This window comes from Ambystoma mexicanum, chromosome 1p (assembly GCF_040938575.1).
Source record: "Ambystoma mexicanum isolate Mex_15411 chromosome 1p, UKY_AmexF1_1, whole genome shotgun sequence".
NCBI lineage: Eukaryota > Metazoa > Chordata > Amphibia > Caudata > Ambystomatidae > Ambystoma > Ambystoma mexicanum.
The window spans coordinates 1,379,978,895-1,379,999,846 of record NC_090921.1 but is presented as its reverse complement, the minus strand read 5'-3'; the positions used below and the strand labels follow the sequence as shown (position 1 = coordinate 1,379,999,846).

At 49.9% G+C, this 20,952-nt stretch overlaps 1 protein-coding gene across 7 annotated transcripts in view; it reads left to right on the top strand.

The window, feature by feature from the left end:
* The window catches only part of PHKB (phosphorylase kinase regulatory subunit beta), a 2,092,963-nt gene that overhangs the window by 1,836,605 nt on the left and 235,406 nt on the right, over positions 1–20,952 (top strand). For 6 of the 7 annotated variants that reach the window (XM_069607056.1, XM_069607058.1, XM_069607055.1 and 3 more), the window contains one exon: positions 6,017–6,107. The exons of the other annotated variant lie outside the window; for it this stretch is intronic. In XM_069607056.1, the coding sequence (XP_069463157.1) occupies positions 6,017–6,107 (91 nt within the window). The remainder of the gene's footprint in view (positions 1–6,016; positions 6,108–20,952) is intronic. 7 annotated transcript variants of the gene reach the window in all.

Here is a 20,952-nt window from a genome sequence, read left to right as displayed (position 1 = left end):
GTAAGGCGGTAGGGGTTTACCGGTACCGGTGCCCTTACCGGTAAACCCCTACCGCCTACCGTGTAATGAGGCCCTCTGACTCTTGGAGGAGCGGAGTAAGTTCTAGCTGGAGACGGGTGCCCGGAGGGGAGAGTGGGAGACTTTTAAGGGGCAAATGCTCCAGCTCTATCAAAAGGATGTGGCGGGTACAGCTTCAGCTTCAGCCTCGATGCTGAGGCGAGCCAGGCACCAGTTGCACCCGGTGGTTCTGGTGCTAAGATGACCCTGTCAGGTCCTAGGCCCTCGATCTCAACCTTGGCAACTTTGAAGCCAATATTGACGCTGATAGCCCCAGATGCATCAGGGCCAAGAGACCTCGGAACGATCCCCTTGGCACCGGCGGTCAATCGTTCTTTTGTCCCCAAGTCGCAATCAGAGTTCTTAGACTCCATTAGGTTGATTTATGATGATGAACGGTATCCTGCATGGAGCCAATGAGCGGTGGAGCTGGGGGAGCTGATTATTTCACAGACCAGGCCGATTTGCTGGCTGTGGCTGAAGGTGTGCATAACACAAGTGGGCTTGACACCTCCCCTAACCTTGACTTGCAACAGGCATCTCCCTATGGGCACCCCAATGCCCAGTACAGAAGGACAGTTTAAAAGGTGATCCTGGCCTTCGGTCTGGGTGCCGTGGCCAAGCACCTTACAGAATACAAGCTGACGGACATCCTGAATAAGGGACTGCAAACAGAGAGGGCATTACCCTTTAATTTGTTCATTTCGGACCCATTGGTACTGTATGGCAAAACATCATGTTCCACGCAGGCTGTGGATCCTGAGCTCATGAATAAATACAAACATGCCAGGGGAGACTTAACCTTTTTTTTAATCTCACCCTACGCTAAGGGTTTGGTGGTCCAAGCCACCACAGTAAGCTCTAGACAGGCCACCTCCACCTCTAACCTTCCCACTGACATGGCTCCAAGAAAGCAGATGCCCTGGTTAAGAAGATGTTGGCATCAGGGAACATGGCCGTGAAGGAAATGAATGCCTCCTGTGCCATCGCTAAATACTCCCATGGGCTGTAGAGGATAATAGTGGAAGCCGCGAATCACCTCCCGGCTGGAGAAGTGAGGGGTGGCTTACTGGATTTAATTAATGACGGAACGGAGATGGCTTGTCAAGCGCTGCAGGCGGGCCTGGACACTGCAGATTGCATAGGCCTTGCAATGGGGGGCACCCATAGTGCTGCAGAGTTCTGCTTAACGCCACTGTTCGGGGTTCTCACCTAACGTCCAAGCCAAACCTTTCGAAATGGCATTTGACGGTGATCACCTGTTCATCCCGAAAGCAGCAGAGTCTTTTGTAAAAATGTAAAGACTCTTAAGTTAGCTGCTAAATCGCTTGGTCTAGCTGTGCAGCAGCCGGCCAAGCAATCCTTTGGCTTCTTTTATATAGAGGAAGGGGATACAGGTGGTATGTACCGTTTGAATGGAATGCACAGCTTCTGCCAACCAGGCAAGGGCAGAGGCGCTCCTAGCATCCAAGATGGGGAATAGGGGCCTCTAAGGACCAGCAGACTGCAGATGCTCTTGTGCCTGCTAAGTAGGGTGACCAGACGTCCGGGTTTTCCAAGGACAGTCCGGGGAAATCACCCTCCGTCCCGGGGTCCCGGGAGATTTTTTATTTTTGAAACCCCGTCCGGGGTTTGCATGTTTGGGGGGCTACGGTAATTAAAACCATAATTATTTTTCACAACACTTTCAGAATTTTGAAGTTGGAGGTTTGTCTCGAACCCCCAACCTCTCAGGTACAAAGCAGAACACTTACAGATTGTGCCACAGAGACTGACTTGGAAATTGTTGTACGGCAAGCCATGTAATATCAATTAGAGCTCACGCTCGTTTTGAGTTCACATGCCATGATTCACAGACAAAACTGCACAAATGAGATTATATACAGTTTATAAAAAGGAGAAGTGCTGGATAGATGGTTGAGGGGGTGGTTGCGGGGGCGTGTTGGGGGAGGGGCGGTAATTGGTGGGCTGCAATCTCTCTTTTATGTTGTTGGCCGTCCTGGTTTTTTGTTTTGAAAATCTGGTCACCCTACTGCTAAGCCGATTTGAGTTTTCCCCATGTTTCTCCAGTTGGAGGGAGAGTCTACAAGCCCTGGGAAAGATGGAAGGAGGTAAGCTCTGAACCCTGGGCCTTGCCCCTCTTTAGATGGGGTTACGGTCTGCCCTTTCTAAAAAGACCTCTGGACAGACCACCCCCACCCTCCACAACTACCGACCAGGAGCTCCAGGAGGAACTGTGGGCCATGTTATTAAAGGGTGCTGTGAAATAGGTGCCACATGAGCAGAGATGATCAGGCTTGTACTCTTGATACTTTCTGTTACCCAAGAAAGGAGGAGGACTCTGTCCCATCCTGGACCTCAGAACCTTGAACAAGTTCCTGGGAACGGACAAGTTAAGGATGGTGACATGAAAAGAAATTCTCCAGGCTGTACAGATCCAGGACTGGTTGGTGTTGCTGGATTTTTAGAATGCTTATTTCCACGTGCACATCCATCGTAAAGCACACGCAGTTCCTGGTATTCGTCATCAGGGACACTCAGTATCAGTTCAAGGTGCTCCCCTTTGGCTAACCTCCACACCCAGGTTTTTCACCAAGCGGATGGCAGTGGTGGCGGCGCACATCAGATGAGGTATTTCCGTACTTGGACGACTGGTTGATCCGAGGAAGATCTCTGGAGCAGGTATCGACACAGCTCAAGGAAACCTGCTCTCTGCGTCATGGTTCGGGCTTCTCCCCAAAGAAGTCCCACATCACAGCAATGCAGAAACTCCAGTTGATCAGGGCCGTCCTGGACACACGGGCTGCAAAGGCTTTCTCCCCGAGCAGAGGGTCACCAGTGTCAGACCAGTCACCAGTCACCAGTGGCAGATCGAGCTTTCCAGAACCACAACAGCCTACCTGTGGTTTTCTTCCTCTGCATGTTAGATCTCATGGCTGCCTGCATTTTTCTGGTGGCAGAAGCCAGATGATCCCTGCAGTGGCTTTTGAGGGATCAGTGGTCCAAGTACTTTGATACCACTGACCCGATACCGGTCCGGTAGCACAGCGAGTAGACCGCTCGCTTTGACATCTGTGCAGAGCTTGCTTATGCAGGTATGAATCCCGGCAGGGCAAACCTCAGCCTTTCATCCTTCCGAGGTTGATAAATGAGCATCACACACTGTGGGTAATAATAAGCAGCGCTCAGATGCCTGAGGGTTTGTAGCGCTATATAAATGCTAAATTATTGTTAATATAACTGATATTCTCAGGGTGTTGAATTCGAGAACCAACAACGTCTCTTGGTGGGCCAGCAGAGAGAGAGCATGATGGCGGTGGAACCCTTTCGGTACTTTGGCCCCAGGCCCAGATGGTTACAGACGCATCCCTGAATGGATACTGCGGAGATCTGCAGATGAGCAACCTTTGTTCCCCAGTGGAATGCCGGTGGCCCATCAACATAATGGAGTTACGGGCGATCAGGCTAGCCCTGATGGTCTTTGCGCCTTCCCTCAGAGGGAAACACGTCTTTCTTCTGACGGACAACACAGTGACTTTGCACTACCCCAACAAGCAGGGGAGGTGCGTCCCTGCTCTTATGTAGGGAGGCATTGCAACTGTGGTTCTGGTTGCTGGAAAACCAGCTGGAAAACCAGATCCTTGTGTGGATGGCAGCTCATCTGGCAGAAGCAGAGAACGGTCTCTCACAAATGGGAAGTGTGTCAGGAAGTCCTAGAGGAGACCTTTGCGCTGTGGGGCACCCCTACAGTGGATCTGTTTGCCACGAGGGCCAATGCAAACTGCAGCCAGTTCTGCTCTAGGGAATTCCCAGTGAAGGGCGTACTAGGAAATGTGTTTCTGGTGGAGTGGGTCTTCGAAGTCCACTATGTGTTTCCACTGATACCGGTCATCTTGTGGGTTCTCAGGAGGTTGAGGAGGTTTCAAACCACTTTAATTTTGATCACTCCATACTGGGCGAGGAGGACATGGTACTCAGAGCTCCTGGAATTAGCCATCTGCCCACCTCTCCGGCTTCCTCAGATACCGGCCCTCCTATTCTAGTTGGAAGGTCTGGTGATCCACCCAAACCCAGAGTCCCTCAACCTACATGCGTGGCTCTTGAGAGGATGAGGTATGGTGCCTGGGACCTCTCAGAAGAGGTAGCTGAAGTGTTACTGGCTGCTTGCAGACCTTCTACTAGATCATTGTACACATACAAAGAGGTGTGCCAGTGAGAGTGATTTGTCGAGCAGTGACGTCGTCGTCACTCCATATGTTCACTAAGAATTATTGCTTGGATGTGGCACTAAGTTTGGACGCTCGATTTGGCAGAGCGGTGTTGCAGAGCTTCCTTGTCTGAGAACTTCTATTCCGCCACTGCACTTTGTACTGCTTTGGAAGTTTATCAGATGAGGAATCTGCGGGAAGTATGCAATCCATTGAAGGAGGAATTACTTGCAGATAATGTTCTTTCTATGGACTGTTCTCCCGCAGATTCCTCATCACGCTCCCATCCTGCTCTACTGTGAAAGTAGTCTGTTGCCATTTCTGGTTGATCTATGCTAGTGGGATGACAACTTGAGGTTGTGATGATTGCATGTTATGCACGTTTTGGGTAATTATTGGTTGTGTACTTTCAGCCTGTTGTTCTCAGTACGGTGACAGTTCTTCACAAAACAAGAAAGACATGATTTACGCATTTATTTTGTGGCTTTCGTTAAGCTGAATTCCCATGGATTGCACAGGGAGCAGTGACACAATATATGTACTGCCGAAGTCAAGTCCACAGTCGAGGAGTGGCACTGCCAAGTTAAGAGGAGTCGATGGTCGATGTTGCATCGTACTACGTCCCCTGTCGAAATCTTTCCAAGGCAGCTGACTCTGTAAGGATATCTATCAGATGAGGAATCTGCGGAAGAACAATCCATAGAAAAAATGTTACCCGTAAGCAATTTCTCCTTTCACAGGGACGACCAGCTATTCATTGTGTTTTCACTCTCAAGGTTTGGCTGGATGGTGACAAAGCAAACCATATCCATTTGGATCGCCCTTTGTATAGCAGAATGCTCTGAGAAGGCAGGAAAGGATGTCCCCTCAGGTCTCTGGACCCATTCCAAGAGGGGGGGAGTGGCTGCTTCCTCCTCTCTACAAAGAGGAGTGCGGTTGAGAGAGATCTGTCAGGCAGCCACATTGGCTTCCCGTCACACTTTTTCAAAACATTACAGCCTAGACGTAGCTATGGGCATGGATTTGTGCTTTGGTAGGGTGGTTTTACATAGCTTTTTAGTTTAACGCCCCTCTCCCCGTTCCCCTTTTCGGTTACTACTGGGTCCACATGAGGAATCTGTGGGAGACCTCAATCCAGTGAACGAAAAAAGACTTACCGTTAATATTCTTTCTATTGCTTCTCCGCCATTCTTCCTGCTTCTGGAAGATTCTTGTGGGTGAGTGATCAGAAGAATTAAAAAAAGTAAAATATGTGTGCACGTTGCACGGATTGGGCCATATTAACACGTGGAGGCTACGTCTGCTGTTTATATAAAAAACGATAAAAGAAGGTTAGTTCCTTTCAAAAGAAATCTATTTTGCATGTGGTTCTGTGGCATGGGAAATTATTCCCTCAGCTGCTGAGCATGCAAGAAAAAAGTTGTGGAACTGAGGTGGGGGGGGGGGTGTAGTGCATACTATGAGTATGGTCATTGATGTCATGTCCGGAGTTGAGGTGGGCTGGAACCGGGGTGCATGAGAGACATATAGGTGTCCTAGAGCCACACCATGCTCCAGTGTTTCAAGCTGATGTCTATCCCAAAGTTGATGACTCAGTCATGCGCTTATAGGACATTTCGTTACTTAAACAAAAGCGTACACTTTTAATCATATATGGTATGTCTACTGCGATGTATAACTTCTTCTTTTAATTGCCAAAATATGCAACCCACTTTCTATTTTTTCCCTGGTGGCTCGCGTGACAAACTCAGGTTGGTGGTACGTCACACTGCTGCAATCACACAGAAATGTGCCTCTTCTATAGCGCCACATATCACCACCTTGCTGGTACATGGGAAGCAGGTAAAGTGTCCGGCAAAAGGCCTGGGTAAACCCACTGTGTGTGTGTGTGTACGCATTCCAGCCTGTAGCTAACTCCATTCCAAAACGCTTTGCACTTGGTTTTGCACTTGAGCTTTCATTGAGAGAGAGAGAGAGAGAGACGGAGAGAGAGACGGAGAGAGACGGAGAGAGAGACGGAGAGAGAAAGAAAAAGAGAGTGTGTGTTTGTGCGCGCTAGGCTACAAGGGTCTGCAGCCGTCCATCATCACTGCATAGCATAGGCAATGGCAAGAGATGATGATATGAGCCATAGTCCAAAACATCTGGAGAGCTACAGGTTGCCGAACCCTCGGGTAGAGGAAGACTACGATGAAGAGGCTGGTGCAGTGTCCTGGTGGCTTCTCTATGAACCGCCAGAGAGAAAAAAGACTGACCTTGTGAAATGTGATCTAAAACGTTACAGTTTGCCTTGGGCGAATTCAAATAATGGTTCGACAGAGTAGCCCTGTGTGGTGGTTTCCTGAAACTGTTCTGTAAGCACCCTGTCAAAAAAGACTGATAATGTAACAAGTGAATGTCCGATAGAGGCCCGTGTCAGGTGAACAGCGATTGGCATCCCCTGCTGTGCATGCGCACACCCCCCACATCCCATCCCCTCCCGCTCATTTATATTATGCATTGACCGGGGTTGTTCATAAGCACAAGGAGAGAGATTCCCCTTTAAGTGGCTTGCCAGGACAAAAATAAGCTGTTTTAGCATTCGCTTTAATTAAGTTAGGTATCTAACACACTTTTCTAGCATTTTCAAGATATTTAATTTATTCTGTAACTTTTGGTGTCAAGCACAGACTGGTTTCTTCACATGTCTTTAGCCTTTTTTTATATTTCACCTTTGCTATATAGACATGTAGATCGTCACATCACCGTAAACTTGAATGGATGTCCTTCTTCCTTACTGAAATGTCCCTCTTTTAACTTCACCTGCCTACTACAGCACAGAAGACATTATTGGTCTTGAGAACATGTCTCCCGTTCTGAAACAAGTGAAGGCAATAAAGTAATCCACAGGAGCACTACCAAACAAGGAAAACCAGTCCATGTGGTCAAATTCCCTGACAATGATTAAGATGCAATGTGCTTAATGCAGTTGATGTAGAACTAGAAAAGTCCCAAGATGCCATTCTTACTGCCCTATTGCTTTCTGGAAGGAATTCGAGGCACGTCAGCACATTCCGATGTGTGTCTTTTCGTTTCTCATGCGTCCGACTGGAACTACGTGGTTTTTGGTCCCCAATATGATGAGCAAGTAAGATAGCATAGACTGTCACTTTACAGCGTGCATTTGCCATCTATTGCTATTCTGTGTGGCATGTGAAATACTGGCCGTGATGTGATTTGAAAGATATAGCCATGCTTGGTCCGTGGATCAGCTGGAGCTTGTCCAATTTTGCCCTTGCAGCTCCCTAGTTAGACAATAGTGAAATGGTTTTAAATTGATTAAGCCACGCTGTGTGCACACTTATGTTTGAATGCCCCTACACTGCCCACCCTGCCTGCGACTCAGGGATCTGCTCCCCACCGTCTCCACCCTAGTTGCTCGCCATCCCCTGTTAGCTCCCCGCTCCCTTTTTCTCTGCTTCCATCACTGTGCTCTTGTTTGATTATAAAGCACTCTTTTGCTTCCCAAAGCCAAAACCGGCCCAGTAAATGCCCTAATAATCATGATAATGCTGAGAGAGACAGATAATCAGCCCATCTGGGCATTTATACATTCATATTTTATTAGTATCCCTGAGCATCCACATCACTTGCAAGGTGGCTGAATGCCTATTCATGTTTAACCTTAGCTTGAAATATGCCAACAGAAACATTGGATTTTGTCCTAGAAATACTCCAGCCCAAGAGTTTTAACAATTTTTTTTCTTTCTAATTGTTACATATACATTTGTATTACTCTTACGTCCCATCCCCTTTCCTGCATACTGTATGGGTGTCTCTTCCAAGGGACGGGAGATGGAACCTTTTTCACCAGAAAAAACCTTCTTCCCCTTTAAATTTAGAGGGGCGCGGGTCGGCGACCCAGGGAGCATGCGCTGCCCTCTGGCGCCACACCTCAGTCCCCTTTTCCGCATCAACGGGAACGGGCCGAATTCACCAGCACTCCTGTATTTGGCTTCGGCCATGTAATTCCATGTGCGGATATTTCTTTTTTGTCTTATCTATCATTCAGATACTCCGTCCTCAGGTGTCACGCTCCTCCCCGGCACATGCCGACTTCTACAGGGTTCAGCAGATGTCCATCCTGCAACAGGCTCTTCCCAACTTCAGACCCCCACACCCTCTGCCTACGTTGCCTTGGCCCAGACCATGTTTGGCAATCATGTTCGGCATGTGACTCGCTGTCCTCGAAGGCGCTGAAGAACAGACTAGCCAGTTGGAGGGAGCTCTTCCAGAGGATAATGGTTAACAATTAGCGACAAGACGCGCAGTCTGTTGCCAGTCAAGTTTTCCTGCATTGACTTCTCCTCCAAACGCATGCTTTCATAACTCCATGAATCTTCAGGGAGGCTGTGTTTCTTTACCTTTTCAGGCGTGTCTTCATTTCCTTTTCAGGTGTAGCAGGTTAATTGACTATAGTGTCTCTAAGGATTCTGGTACTTCCAGAGGATCTCAAGACCTTTATGAAGCATCGAACCAGGCACAAGGTAGGGTCAATATTTTCCAGCGCACCCCGCAAGGGAGACTCCTTCCCAGAGACTCTTCTGCGCGGGGGCAACCGGCCAGGTCCTTCTACCGGCACGTGCACCGAGGCTGCTACAGTTACCGGCCTTCGGGTCGAGGGATCCTCAGATCCTCCCGGGCGCATTGTTGAGGGACCGGAAGGTTCTTGTTCCGGGTCTACACCCGAGGGGCTACGCTTTTTTACCGGCACAATGGCTGAGGGGCTACGCCCTAACACCAGCAATACGTCAGAGAGGCTACGCCATAATACCAGCAATACGTCCGAGGGGGTACCTAAATGCCGCTCTACCGACCCCCGGGTCGAGGGTGTTTCACAACTACCGGGCCGAGGCCTGAGGAGCAGGGTAGGCCTCGTGATCCACACGCAGGAGTTTTGGACGAAGCCGGGCCCAGCAGGCTGAGCAACACGTTGCAAGTATGTGGCAGGCAGCTCGACAAAATGGCGACCGCGCGAGAAAGGGACACCTGTCCAACGCCATTCCACGAATTCGGCGAAGAACAAGTGTCAAGGTGGCACTGGCCTCAACCAGGTACATGGCCTACAGTCTAACCTTGATTTGCGCTGGACAACTTTCCTTTGCATCCATAAGGACAGAGTACGCAGCGGCTCCAGCAGTCCCCTGCTACTCCGTCGGTACCCACTGCCACTTCTTTGGCCAGTGAGGAGGTGCTCTTCGAGAAATTCCTCGGCCTAATGAGGTCTCCTCAGATGGGGGTTATCATCAAAGACATAATCGGGAAAGTCCTCCCCGCCATGCTAATGGAACCACAGAAGTCTCCATCGGGCCCTCAGGCCCCGGTGCAGCTGCCTCCTCTGGCTCCACAGCCAACTCCGCAACCTTTGCCGCTTCCTCAGCCTCCGGATGTGGCCCCTGTACCCCAGCCTCCGGCGCCCTCTACTCCTCCTCCTTCACACGATCCTCCAGATCTGCAGGATACGGATGAGGAGGACGATCCGGACACGCCATCCTCAGCCAGGGCCTTTCATGAATGTCTTGCTGGCCTGGCGGAGTACCTGGGCCTTCCCCAACCCGAGGTCGAACAGCCGGCATAGGGGGTTCTGGGTGAAGTCATCACGAAACGCCCCTCTGCCAACACTGGGATTCCACTGCAAACCCATGTAGTCTCCCTGGCCAAGAAGGGTTGGCTCAAGCCCCACTCGGTCCAGCCGGTCAATCGACGTCTGGACATCCAAGTACAGGCAGATGGAGGGGGATACACTCTTGCTCTCGACCCATCATCAGCCACACTCCTCGGTGATCGCTGCGGCATCACTATACTCCAAGCCTCAGTCGTCCTCAGCCTCCTCCTCTGAGATGCTGCTAGGCAAGGAGGAGAATATCTTGGAGGCATAAGATAAAAATATCTACTACAACGCCTTCTTGCACATGCGTCAGGCCAACGCAGATGCCATGCTGACTGCCGCCAACCAACGTGTATGGTGGGAAATTGCAGACTTTCTCCTAGAATTCCCCACCCAGTGCCAATCACGCTTTAAGGCGGGGCTAGCGGAAGCCAAGCTCTTGGCGCATGACCTCATGGAATCCACAGTAGCTCATATTGATACCTCAGGCCGTGCCATCTGCATTGCCATGGATATGAGGAGAACATCCTGGCTCCAGGCAATGAAATTCAACCCGGATGTCCTGGAGCGCATTCTAGATCTACCGTTCGAGGGGGGGTGACCTCTTCCACTCCTCTACGGACGAAGAGCTAGACAAGAAGAAGAACAGCTCATAAACGGCGAAGTCTTTATCCATTCTTAAAAAGACCATGCCCACATCATACACCCAATCTCAGAAGCGCTCGGAAAAGGGTTGTATATATGGAGGGTACCGCAGCTTCCAGGAATGCAGATCCAGGCAGCCGGACTGCTCGCCATCTCAGAACCGGCACGAACAACAAAAGGGGGTTGGGGGGTAAGGGATTTTTCCAGTCCCCCTCCTCAGCGTCAGCCTTCGAGGGAAAGAAGGCATGACACGCCCCTTCGGGTCCACGTGTCTCCAGTGGCGGCATGCTTGCTCTCCATGCACAATTCTGGTGCCAGAATATCGCAGACCCCTGGATCCTCTCCGTAGTATCCACGGCGTACCGCATTCTTATCCCAGCCTCTCCTCCCTCTGCCGCTCCACTCCCACAGGTTGGGACAACAACTCTTTTGGCGGAGATCCGGTCGCTCGTAGAGAGCCAGGCAGTGGAGGAAGTCCCAGCCTCCCAGCGAGGCTTTGGCTTCTACTCCAGGATTTTCGCCATTCAGAAGAAGAATCAGGTGGGCCTGAGAGTTGTGCTGGACCTTTCCACCCTTAACCTCTCCCTACCCCTGAAAAAATTCAAGATCGTTACGCCAGCTTTTATAGCGGAGACATTTGACAGGGGAGACTGTGTGCGCTCCCTGGACCTGAAGGACGCATTGTTACGAAGGGTATGCATAGATGGTCTCTTTGGCATCGTTGGCGGCGTTTGCCATGGGTTTGTTTTCCCTCTTGCAAGATGGCGTCTATAGTTTCGAGTGTCGGTGTAGTCTTGCAATCTGAAACAGGCTTGACTACTCCCCTAATCCAGGAAGCAGTACATCCGTACACCGAACAGATGCTGTGGTGCGTTGCTACTGTGCTTAGTGGCCGCGCTTCGTAAGTCACTGCTTGTTCTGTACTTACTTCTACTCCTTGCTTCAAACTCTTAACCCTCTTCAGCCTTTTGATTTCTCTTCATCTCGGCAGGAAATCCTTCCTCCAGCGCGACACGTTCACTTGCTCCACGAAGGATTCGAATACCGGAGCATTAGCAAATCGAGACCACAGATTAGTACGTCCCCCCTCTCAACTTAGTCAGTGGTAGGGAAACCGATTCAGGGCTAACGATTTCTTTTTCTCTCCGAAGGTACGTTTGACAAACGTATATCAGACTTCAACTTCCAGCATACCCTGCAAATCATTCGCGGAAACGCCCGTGACCGCGACAGGAAGACCCTTGAAGAAATCTCTTACCTGGTACATTAGAATTCCGAAGACCCCCACTAACGTTTTCTTTCGATTCTACTATCCCTTCAAATCTTTGTTTCTGTTTCTTTCTCCAGACTCTTACCTGGAATCATTTCTTCAAAACTCAGCCTCCCATCTCCTTAACCAGACTACCATCATTGAAAGGAGAGGTACGTTGCCTATTCATCCACTTAGAGGTTCTGTTATCGGCAGCGGATATTAACCTCTCTCTCCATATGTCATTTAGAACCAAACCCGTGGCATAGATGACAACTTAACTTCCCATTCCACGTCTTGAAGGGAACCGGAATACCATCACCAGCCACCCTCCAGTTCACAGTAACCTACGATCTCCAGCATCACAGGTTTTTTTCCCCACAAGGGTTTCCTTGGCGCATTCTCTTATTGCCAATACAATTGCCGTGTATAGAGTATATCAGGTGAACTTCTCTATTTCATCAAGCTGCTTCCGAAGACAGAGTCAGTGAGTCTTATCTTTTGCCTATTCGTTGTACACCCAAGTGATAACCTTCATAGAGTGCCCTCTCTTAAAAGGAGAGGAGGTAACAGATTAACAGATAGCAACGCCTAAAAAAAGAAAATGATTGTCTAGGTTACCACAGACTCAATCCAGTGTGGAACCGTGGGTACAAGCACTATGTGTCTGACTTACAGGAATAATGGATCAGCAAATCCAGCAGCTGGACAACGCCATGCAGGCACTTTCTTCTGAAGTGCAACAATTAAAACAGGAGAATGCAGCCTTACGCCATCAAGTAGGTCTCTCTGCCCAGATTTCGGAAGTCCCCCCAGGGCCCCTACCTCTTGGACGCTTTGATGGAAATCCTCATATGGTGAGAGTTTTTAGAGGCTTGCATGGTCCAATTTGCCTTTAAGGCTGCCTTTTTGCCCAACGGACCGTGATAAAGTAGGGCATATGATATCACAGATGACAGGGCAGCATGGCCTGGGCAACCCCATTAGTCACCAGTAACAATCCAATACTAGATTCCTACTCTGCCTTTTGTAATAGCGTGAAGAGCATGTTCTGCAGACAGGAGGTTACTGTTTCATCCCAGGAGCGATTGTTAGATTTCAAGCAAGGAAGCCAGGACATTTTGTCCTACATCACTAAATTTAAACAACTGGCTGCAGACACCGCCTGGGCTGACGATGCCCTCATTACTATCTTTAGAAGAGGGCTATCCGAGGAACTAAAAGATGAAGTGTCATGTGTTCCACGCCCTCTTAACATGTCTGAATTCATATCTTTAGTCATGCAATTAGATTACCGTCTTCAAGGGAGGCATTATGAGAAAAAGAAGGGGCGTTCTTCGAAACAACACCCTGAAGGGGTATTCCCTCTTAGTAAACCCAATTCATCGGAAGAACCGATGCAACTAGGACTTGCCCGCGGTCCTTTGTCATCCGAAGAACGGGCCAGATGGAAGTCCTTGGGGTTGTGTATCTATTGTGGGGCTAATTCTCATACGATCAAGGAATGCCCTAATATACCATCTCGGAAGGCGGGAAACGCCAGTGCCCAAATGTAAAGGGAACCACGGTTTCGGGCCCTTGTACACATTCAGGTTCCCTGCATAACACTCATGCTATTTCTTCCTCTTCATTAGAGACTACCATGATAGCGCTAGAAGTCTCTTTGTCTTGGAATAATTTCCGTCTAGAGAAAGTAACAGCCTTAATAGAAAGTGGCACTGCCGGTAATTTCATTGACGATTCATGGGCCCAAACTCATGGGATTCCTAAAACGGCCAAATCTACGATCATCCCAGTCGAGAGTGTGGATGGCAGTGTTTTAACTTCGGGACCCATCAAGGACCACACGTGTTCCTTAACCATGGTTTTCTCATCGCATCAAGAAACGCTGATTCTAGATCTCATCAGAAAAGCACATTATCCGGTCATTTTGGGACTTACTTGGTTGAGGACCCATAATCCTTACATCAACTGGTCGGCTGGGACTCTCTTCTTGGGATCTGAACAGTGTGTCCGACATTGCATGGAACACAAAGGGGTCCAGTCCCCAGGGTTTCTGGAGACTAGTGACAATGGAACTGACAATAAAGTGCTTAATCAGATCTCAGCTCTGCCACCGGAATATCATCGATACCAAGAGGTATTTTCTCAGACAGAATATTCTCAACTCCCTCCTCATAGAAGGGACGATTGCGCAATTGAATTGGTTCCGGATAGTCCATTACCATTTGGACGCATGTATATCCTGTCGGCGAGAGAAAAGGAAGTTCTGAAAGACTACTTACACATACATCTGCAGAACGGACTTGTCACAGAGTCCACCTCCCCAGCTGCAGCCTCATTGTTCTTTATCCCGAAGAAGAACACCACAGAACTCCGCTCTTGCATTGACTTCAGAGGACTGAACAAAATCACAGTCCCTGACAGGTACCCGATGCCCCTGTTCCCGGACATCCTTGAAGCTGTTTGTGGTGCCCAAATATATACCAAACTGGACCTACCGGGCTTATCATTTGATCAGGATTAAAGCTGGCGACGAATGGAATACGGCGTTCAGAACACCATTTGGGTATTACCAGTACCGTGTCATGCCCTTTGTCTTAGCAAATGACCCAGCAGTGTTCCAACGGTTTATGGACCACTTTTTTGCAGATATCTCTCTGCTTTATGTGATCGTGTACCTGGATGACATTCTAGTATTTTCCTCCACTTTAGCAGATACTACATGTCCAAGAAGTCTTACACCGCCTAGAACAGAATCATCTGTTGTGCAAGATCGAAAAATGTGAATTTCACAAATCCTCTGTCACATACCTGGGATATATCCTTTCTCATTAGGGTATTTCTATGGACCCGGCAAAGTCTCTGCGAATACCGATTGGCCATCACCTCGATCAGTCAAAGAGATCCAAAGATTCTTGGGTTTCGCCACTTTTTATAGGCGTTTTATACCTAATTTTTCATCTCTCACCTTGCCTTTAACACACCTTCTTAAGAAGGGAGTTCCTTATCGATGGACCTCCCAGACCCAGGAGTCCTTTGACTCCCTGAAGAACCAGTTCACTAAAGCTCCGGTTCTAGCAGTTCCAGACCAAAATCTGAGGTTCATTGTAGAATCTGATGCTTCACATTATGCAATAGGTGCAATTCTCCTTCGACCAGATACAAAGAACAGAGAGAGACCGGTGGCCTATCTGTCAAAAACTTTAACTCCAGCAGAGGTCAACTACACGGTATTAGAAAAAGAGCTACTTGCTATAAATCGTGCATTCGAGGAGTGGCACCACCTTCTCTTGGGGGCTCAACATCCGATTGAAGTGAGAACTGATCATCACAACCTCCGAACATTGCAATATGCACAAACGTACAATAGTCGTCAAGCCCGATAGGCTCACTTCTTTTCACCTTTCCGCATCATATTCACATTCATCGCTGGTAGAATGAATTTGAAGGCAGATGCGTTGTCTCGAAGAGAACCATTGGAGAAGACGGTTTTCAATTCTGAACCCATGTTTCCCAAAGCGGTTTTTATCTCTGTTGTTCATAACTTCCTACACAGGTGGAAACTTGTGTTCAAGGATTAACAGTCTCATCATTGCAGGAACTACTTTCAGAGTATAACCTAACTCACAGTAAAGGTTTACTTTTCAAAGAAGAAAGAATGTTTATTCCAAATGAAGAACTCAGGAAAGAAGTATTACAACTTTGTCATGATTCACGAGCAGCCGGACATAGAGGATTTTCGAATACCTTTTAGTTGATTTTACAACATTTCTGGTGACCTTCATTGAGAAAAGACGTTCAAGATTACATCTCGTCCTGCACGACATGTCTTCAAACTGAATCCCCTTGTACTCCACCCGTAGGAGAACTAGTTCAAATGCAACTCCCTACTAAACCCTGGCAAAAGATCTCCACAGATTTCATAGTGGATCTACCCATTTTAGACGGTTGTACCGCTGTAATGGTAACCGTAGATTCACTCACTAAAATGGCACACTTCATTCCTCTACCTTCGGTGCCTACGGCAGCTCAAATGACGCATATATTCCTGGAACGTATATTTTCGCTGCATGGACTTCCAGAGACGATCATTTCTGATCGTGGTGCTCAATACACCTCCCGGTACTGGCGTCATCTCTGTGCCACATTGGGCATCTCCCGCGCCCTGAGCTCTGGCTATCATCCGCAGACGAATGGGCAAACTGAACGTCTAAATCAGAACTTAGAAGGATACCTACGGTGTTACATCTCGGCGGCCCAAGACAACTGGAAGGAATTACTGCCATTAGCTGAATTCGCATATAACAACGCAGCTCATTCTGCTACCAGAGCCAGCCCTTTCTATAGCACATACGGATTTCATCCTTCGGTATTCCCCACTACAACACCGTTGTCTTCTCTCTTTCCTAGTTTGGAAAGATTGGTGGATACCATCAAATAAGGTCATCATAAAGCCCACAAAGCCTTATTGGAAGCACAAATCAGGAGCAAGAGACAGGCAGATAAACATCGAATTCCTGCTCCTTTGATTCATGTAGGGGATCAAGTGTGGCTAGCTAGCAAATTCCTTCCCAAACGGCTTGTTCCTTCTAAACTTTCTCCCAAATTTTACGGACCTTTTACTGTATTGGACCAGAAAGGTCCAGCTGCTTTTATGCTGTGTCTGCCACAGTCATGGAATCACATCCATCCCACCTTTCATGTATCCCAATTGAAACCTGACATCAGAAGTCAATACCATTGTTTACCGGTTGGAATGCCCCCTCCGGTACTCACTGATACTGGCCCGGAATATGAGGTATCTGGAATATGTGACGCCCGGTATCAGCGAGGGAGGGGTTCTCCAATTTCTGATTGATTGGAAGGGTTATTCCCCAGCAGAACGGTCCTGGGAACCGGCTTCTGCGGTCCATGCCCCGCATCTGGTTTGTGACTTTTACAGGCGTCACCCGGGGAAGCCCGGTTGCACTTCCCTTAGTAGGGGGCATACTGTCACGAAGGGTATGCAGAGATGATCTCTTTGGCATCGTTGGCGGCGTTTGCCATGGGTTCGTTTTCCCTCTCGCAAGATGGCGTCTATAGTTTTGAGTGTTGGTCTAGTCTTGCCGTCTGAAACAGGCTTGACTCCTCCCCTAATTCAGGAAGCAGTACATCCGTACACTGAACAGATGCCGCGGTGCGTTGCTACTGTGCTTAGTGGTCGCGCTTCGTAAGTTACCGCTCGTTTTGTACTTACTTCTACTCCTTGCTTCAAACTCTTAACCCTCTTCAGCCTTTTGGTTTCTCTTCATCTCGGCAAGAAATCCTTCCTCCAGCGCGACACGTTCACTTGCTCCACGAAGGATTTGAACACCGGAGCATTAGCAAATCGAGACCACAGATTAGTACGTCCTCCCTCTCAGCTTAGTCAGTGGTAGGGAAACCCATTCAGGGCTAACGATTTCTTTTTCTCTCCGAAGGTACGTTTAACAAATGTATATCAGACTTCAACTTCCAGCATACCCTGCAAATCATTTGCGGAAACGCCCATGACCGCGACAAGAAGACCCTTGAAGAAATCTCTTACCTGGTACATTAGAATTCCGAAGACCCCCACTAACGTTTTCTTTCGATTCTACTATCTCTTCAAATCTTTGTTTCTGTTTCTTTGTCCAGGCTCTTACCTGGAATCATTTCTTCAAAACTTAGCCTCCCATCTCCTTAACCAGACTACCATCATTGAAAGGAGAGGTACATTGCCTATTCATCCACTTAGAGGTTCTGTTATCAGCAGCGGATATTAACCTCTCTCTCCATATGTCATTTAGAACCAAACCCGTGGGATATAGGACAACTTAACTTCCCATTCCACGTCTTGAAGGGAACCGGAATACCATCACCAGCCACCCTCCAGTTCACAGTAACCTACGATCTCTAGCATCACAGGTTTTTTTTCCCCACGAGGGTTTCCCTGGCGCATTCTGTTATTGCCAATACAATTGGTGTGTACAGAGTGTATCAGGTGAACTTCTCTATTTCATCAAGCTGCTTCCGAAGACAAGGTCAGTGAGTCTTATCTTGTGCCTATTCGTTGTACACTGGAGTGATAACCTTCCTAGAGTGCCCTCTCTTAAAAGGAGAGGAGATTAACAGATGGGCTGCCTACACGTCCCGATTTGGCAGCCCCATCATTCTTTCCTACGGTTCTCCAGCATGGGGTCTGGCATGGATTCACATGCTCATGAATATTCCCCGTTGTCAGGCCTGGAATCCTTGGTATAGAAAAAAAATCAGTATCAGTTTTGTTTCTGATCTGTCTTTCTTACTAGTAACCAATCACTGGTCTCTGGGTCCTACTGCCCCCAGCCAATGACTGCCCTCTCCCTAAGCCCCGCCTCTGGCAGCCATCCTCCGATTTTTACTGCACGTTCAAGTGTTGGGAGTCCTCGTGCTGTAGCTCTCGAGCTTTTGCTGCGTTTTCGCGCTTTTTCAGGAGATTTTTCTCATTTTTTCGGATAAATAGAGCCTCAAGCTCCACCGGTTCTACATCTGATCAATGGGGATCCGTTTCGGAGTTTTCTACGCCCCTCAAGGGTGAAGTTTTCATCGAGTTACGCTTTTGGAGGATTCCAGAAGTTCCGAGACCTACCCCGGACATGGCCCAGGAGAAAGGAAGCTCGACGCCCGGGAAGCTGTTCAGGACCTGCCCTGGATGCCAGCTTCAGAATGTTTTCAAGGAGGACGAGCATTCGTTATGCCTCTACTGTCTCCATGAGGACAAGACGCACACGGAGAAGGACTGTGCGTTTTGTGGGAACATGTCGGAGCGGACCATGAAGGATCGCCACCTCTGTCTCGCCAACTGGCTGGAAGAGAAGAGCCCGTCAGGCGAGAAGAAGAAAAAGAAGTCCGAGTGGTCTTCTAAGTCCTGTGAGGGCGCCCTGGCGACGGGGGCCCAACAAAAGGCTAAGCACCGCGAGTCCGCGGGCACCGAGTGCGCCGAACGGTCGGGCTCCTTGGCTGCCAGGCAGGGCGCATCGTCCCCGGCGCCATCAACCACGAGCCAACGCTCTGGCTCGGGTAAGAGAAAGTCCGAGAACCCGGCGAAGCTTCTGGAGAGGCCCCGGTCGATCTCGAAGATTCCGGCAGAGGGGGAGCGAGGCTCGGACCCTCCCCCCAAGGTGAAGGCCCCAGGCGTCCAGAAGGTGACGATGGCCTTAATTCACCCTGCTAAGACCTCGATTGAGGATGTCGCCGCGGCCCTGGCTCAGCCTGTGGAGGCTACACCAGTGGAGGCGCCCTCAGGACCCAGAGTCTCCCTGCCACCGCGGAGGGAGTCGTCTTTCAGGCCCATTGAGAAGACCCCCACGAAGTCCTCGTTGGAAAAGGTGGGGGAGGGGCTGGTGGCCATCATGGATACGGACACGACCTCTGAAGAAGAGCTCTTCGAAGTCATGGAAGAGGTCCAGCCCATCGAGAGGGATCCCGACGAGGGCGACGACGAGAGCGACGGTGTCGCCGACGAGGCTCCTCAAGAGCCCTCGCACCCTTCGTTTCCGGTGCCGCAGGACACTTCGGCAGTCATTTTGTCAGCGATTCAGTCCTTATGCTCTGAGATAAGGACAAGGTTGCCCCTTCCCCCGATGGAGGTACCTGAGCCAGACCCGACGGGGGAACCGGAGCCAGGAACTTCAGAGAGTCCACCGCATAAGAGGAGGAGGAGGACACATCCTACGCCACCTCTCCCACCTCTGCGGCCTGCTCTGCCTTCCCCCCGGTCTACTACCCAGGGGGATGATACAGACACGGACACGGCTACGACAGATACAGACGGGGGCGACGACGGGACGTGTCCCCCGTCGCCCCCTGCTCGGGCGTCCCCGCCCGACGACATTGGATCCTTTCATGCCATGATTTCCAGGGCATCCGAGCTTTTCCAGCTCTGCCCAGAAGAGAAGAAGAAAGAAGGGTTCCTTTACCAACGACGCGAGGCTAAAAGGAAGACGGTCCTCGCCGTACCGCTTCTTGATGACATCTGGGATGAGGGGCTCGCCCCCCTCAAGAACCCTGCCACGGCGCCGGCAAAGAGGGACCGGTACGAGAAGAAGTACCGGGTCCCCGACGCTGCCCCCTTGTGCCTTCTGGCACAACCTACCCCGGATTCGGTCGTCTCGGCGGCGACAAAGAAGAAAGCTGGGGGGGGCATCGGCCTCGACATCAACTTCCCCGCCGGACGGCGAGGGCAGGAAGTTGGACATGATGGGACGACGGATCATCTCATCCGCAGCGACGACTATCAAGGCGGCCAACGCCCTGGCTATCGTAGCCTGCTATGACAGGTAGTTGTGGTTCAAAATCACCCCTCTGTTAGACTTCCTTCCGGACGCCAAAAGGGCTGAGGCCCTTGAAATCCTACAGGAGGGTGAGATTGCTTCGGACCAGGCCATCACGGTGGCAACGGACATCGCCGACACTGGTTTCCGTCAGTTGGGCAACGGCGTTTGCTTGAGACGACGAGGATGGCTCAAGGCCACGGATTTCCGCCAGGACGTACAAACCAAGGTTTTGGACATGCCCTTCGACGGGAACATCCTGTTTGGGAAGGCGGTTGATGAGTCCCTTCAGGCCATCAAGACAGACACAGAGACTGCCTGGGCACTGGGAGTGCTCCAACAACGACGATCGTCCTTTCGGAGCTCCGGAGGCAGACAAGGTGCCTCCAAGGGATCCGGCAGTGGCTCCTCCACGTACTGCCAAGCGGCAAGATCTTCGTCCCAGGAAGCCTACAGGGGACGCGGCAAGTCAGGTGGTGCCCGTCGTCGACAGGGAGGTCAAGGAGGCAAGGCGGCCTCCAAACAAGATTGAACCGACGCTGCCCCCTTGTGCCTTCTGGCACAACCTACCCCGGATTCGGTCGTCTCGGCGGCGACAAAGAAGAAAGCTGGGGGGGCATCGGCCTCGACATCAACTTCCCCGCCGGACGGCGAGGGCAGGAAGTTGGACATGATGGGACGACGGATCATCTCATCCGCAGCGACGACTATCAAGGCGGTCAACGCCCTGGCTATCGTAGCCTGCTATGACAGGGAGTTGTGGTTCAAAATCGCCCCTCTGTTAGACTTCCTTCCGGACGCCAAAAGGGCTGAGGCCCTTGAAATCCTACA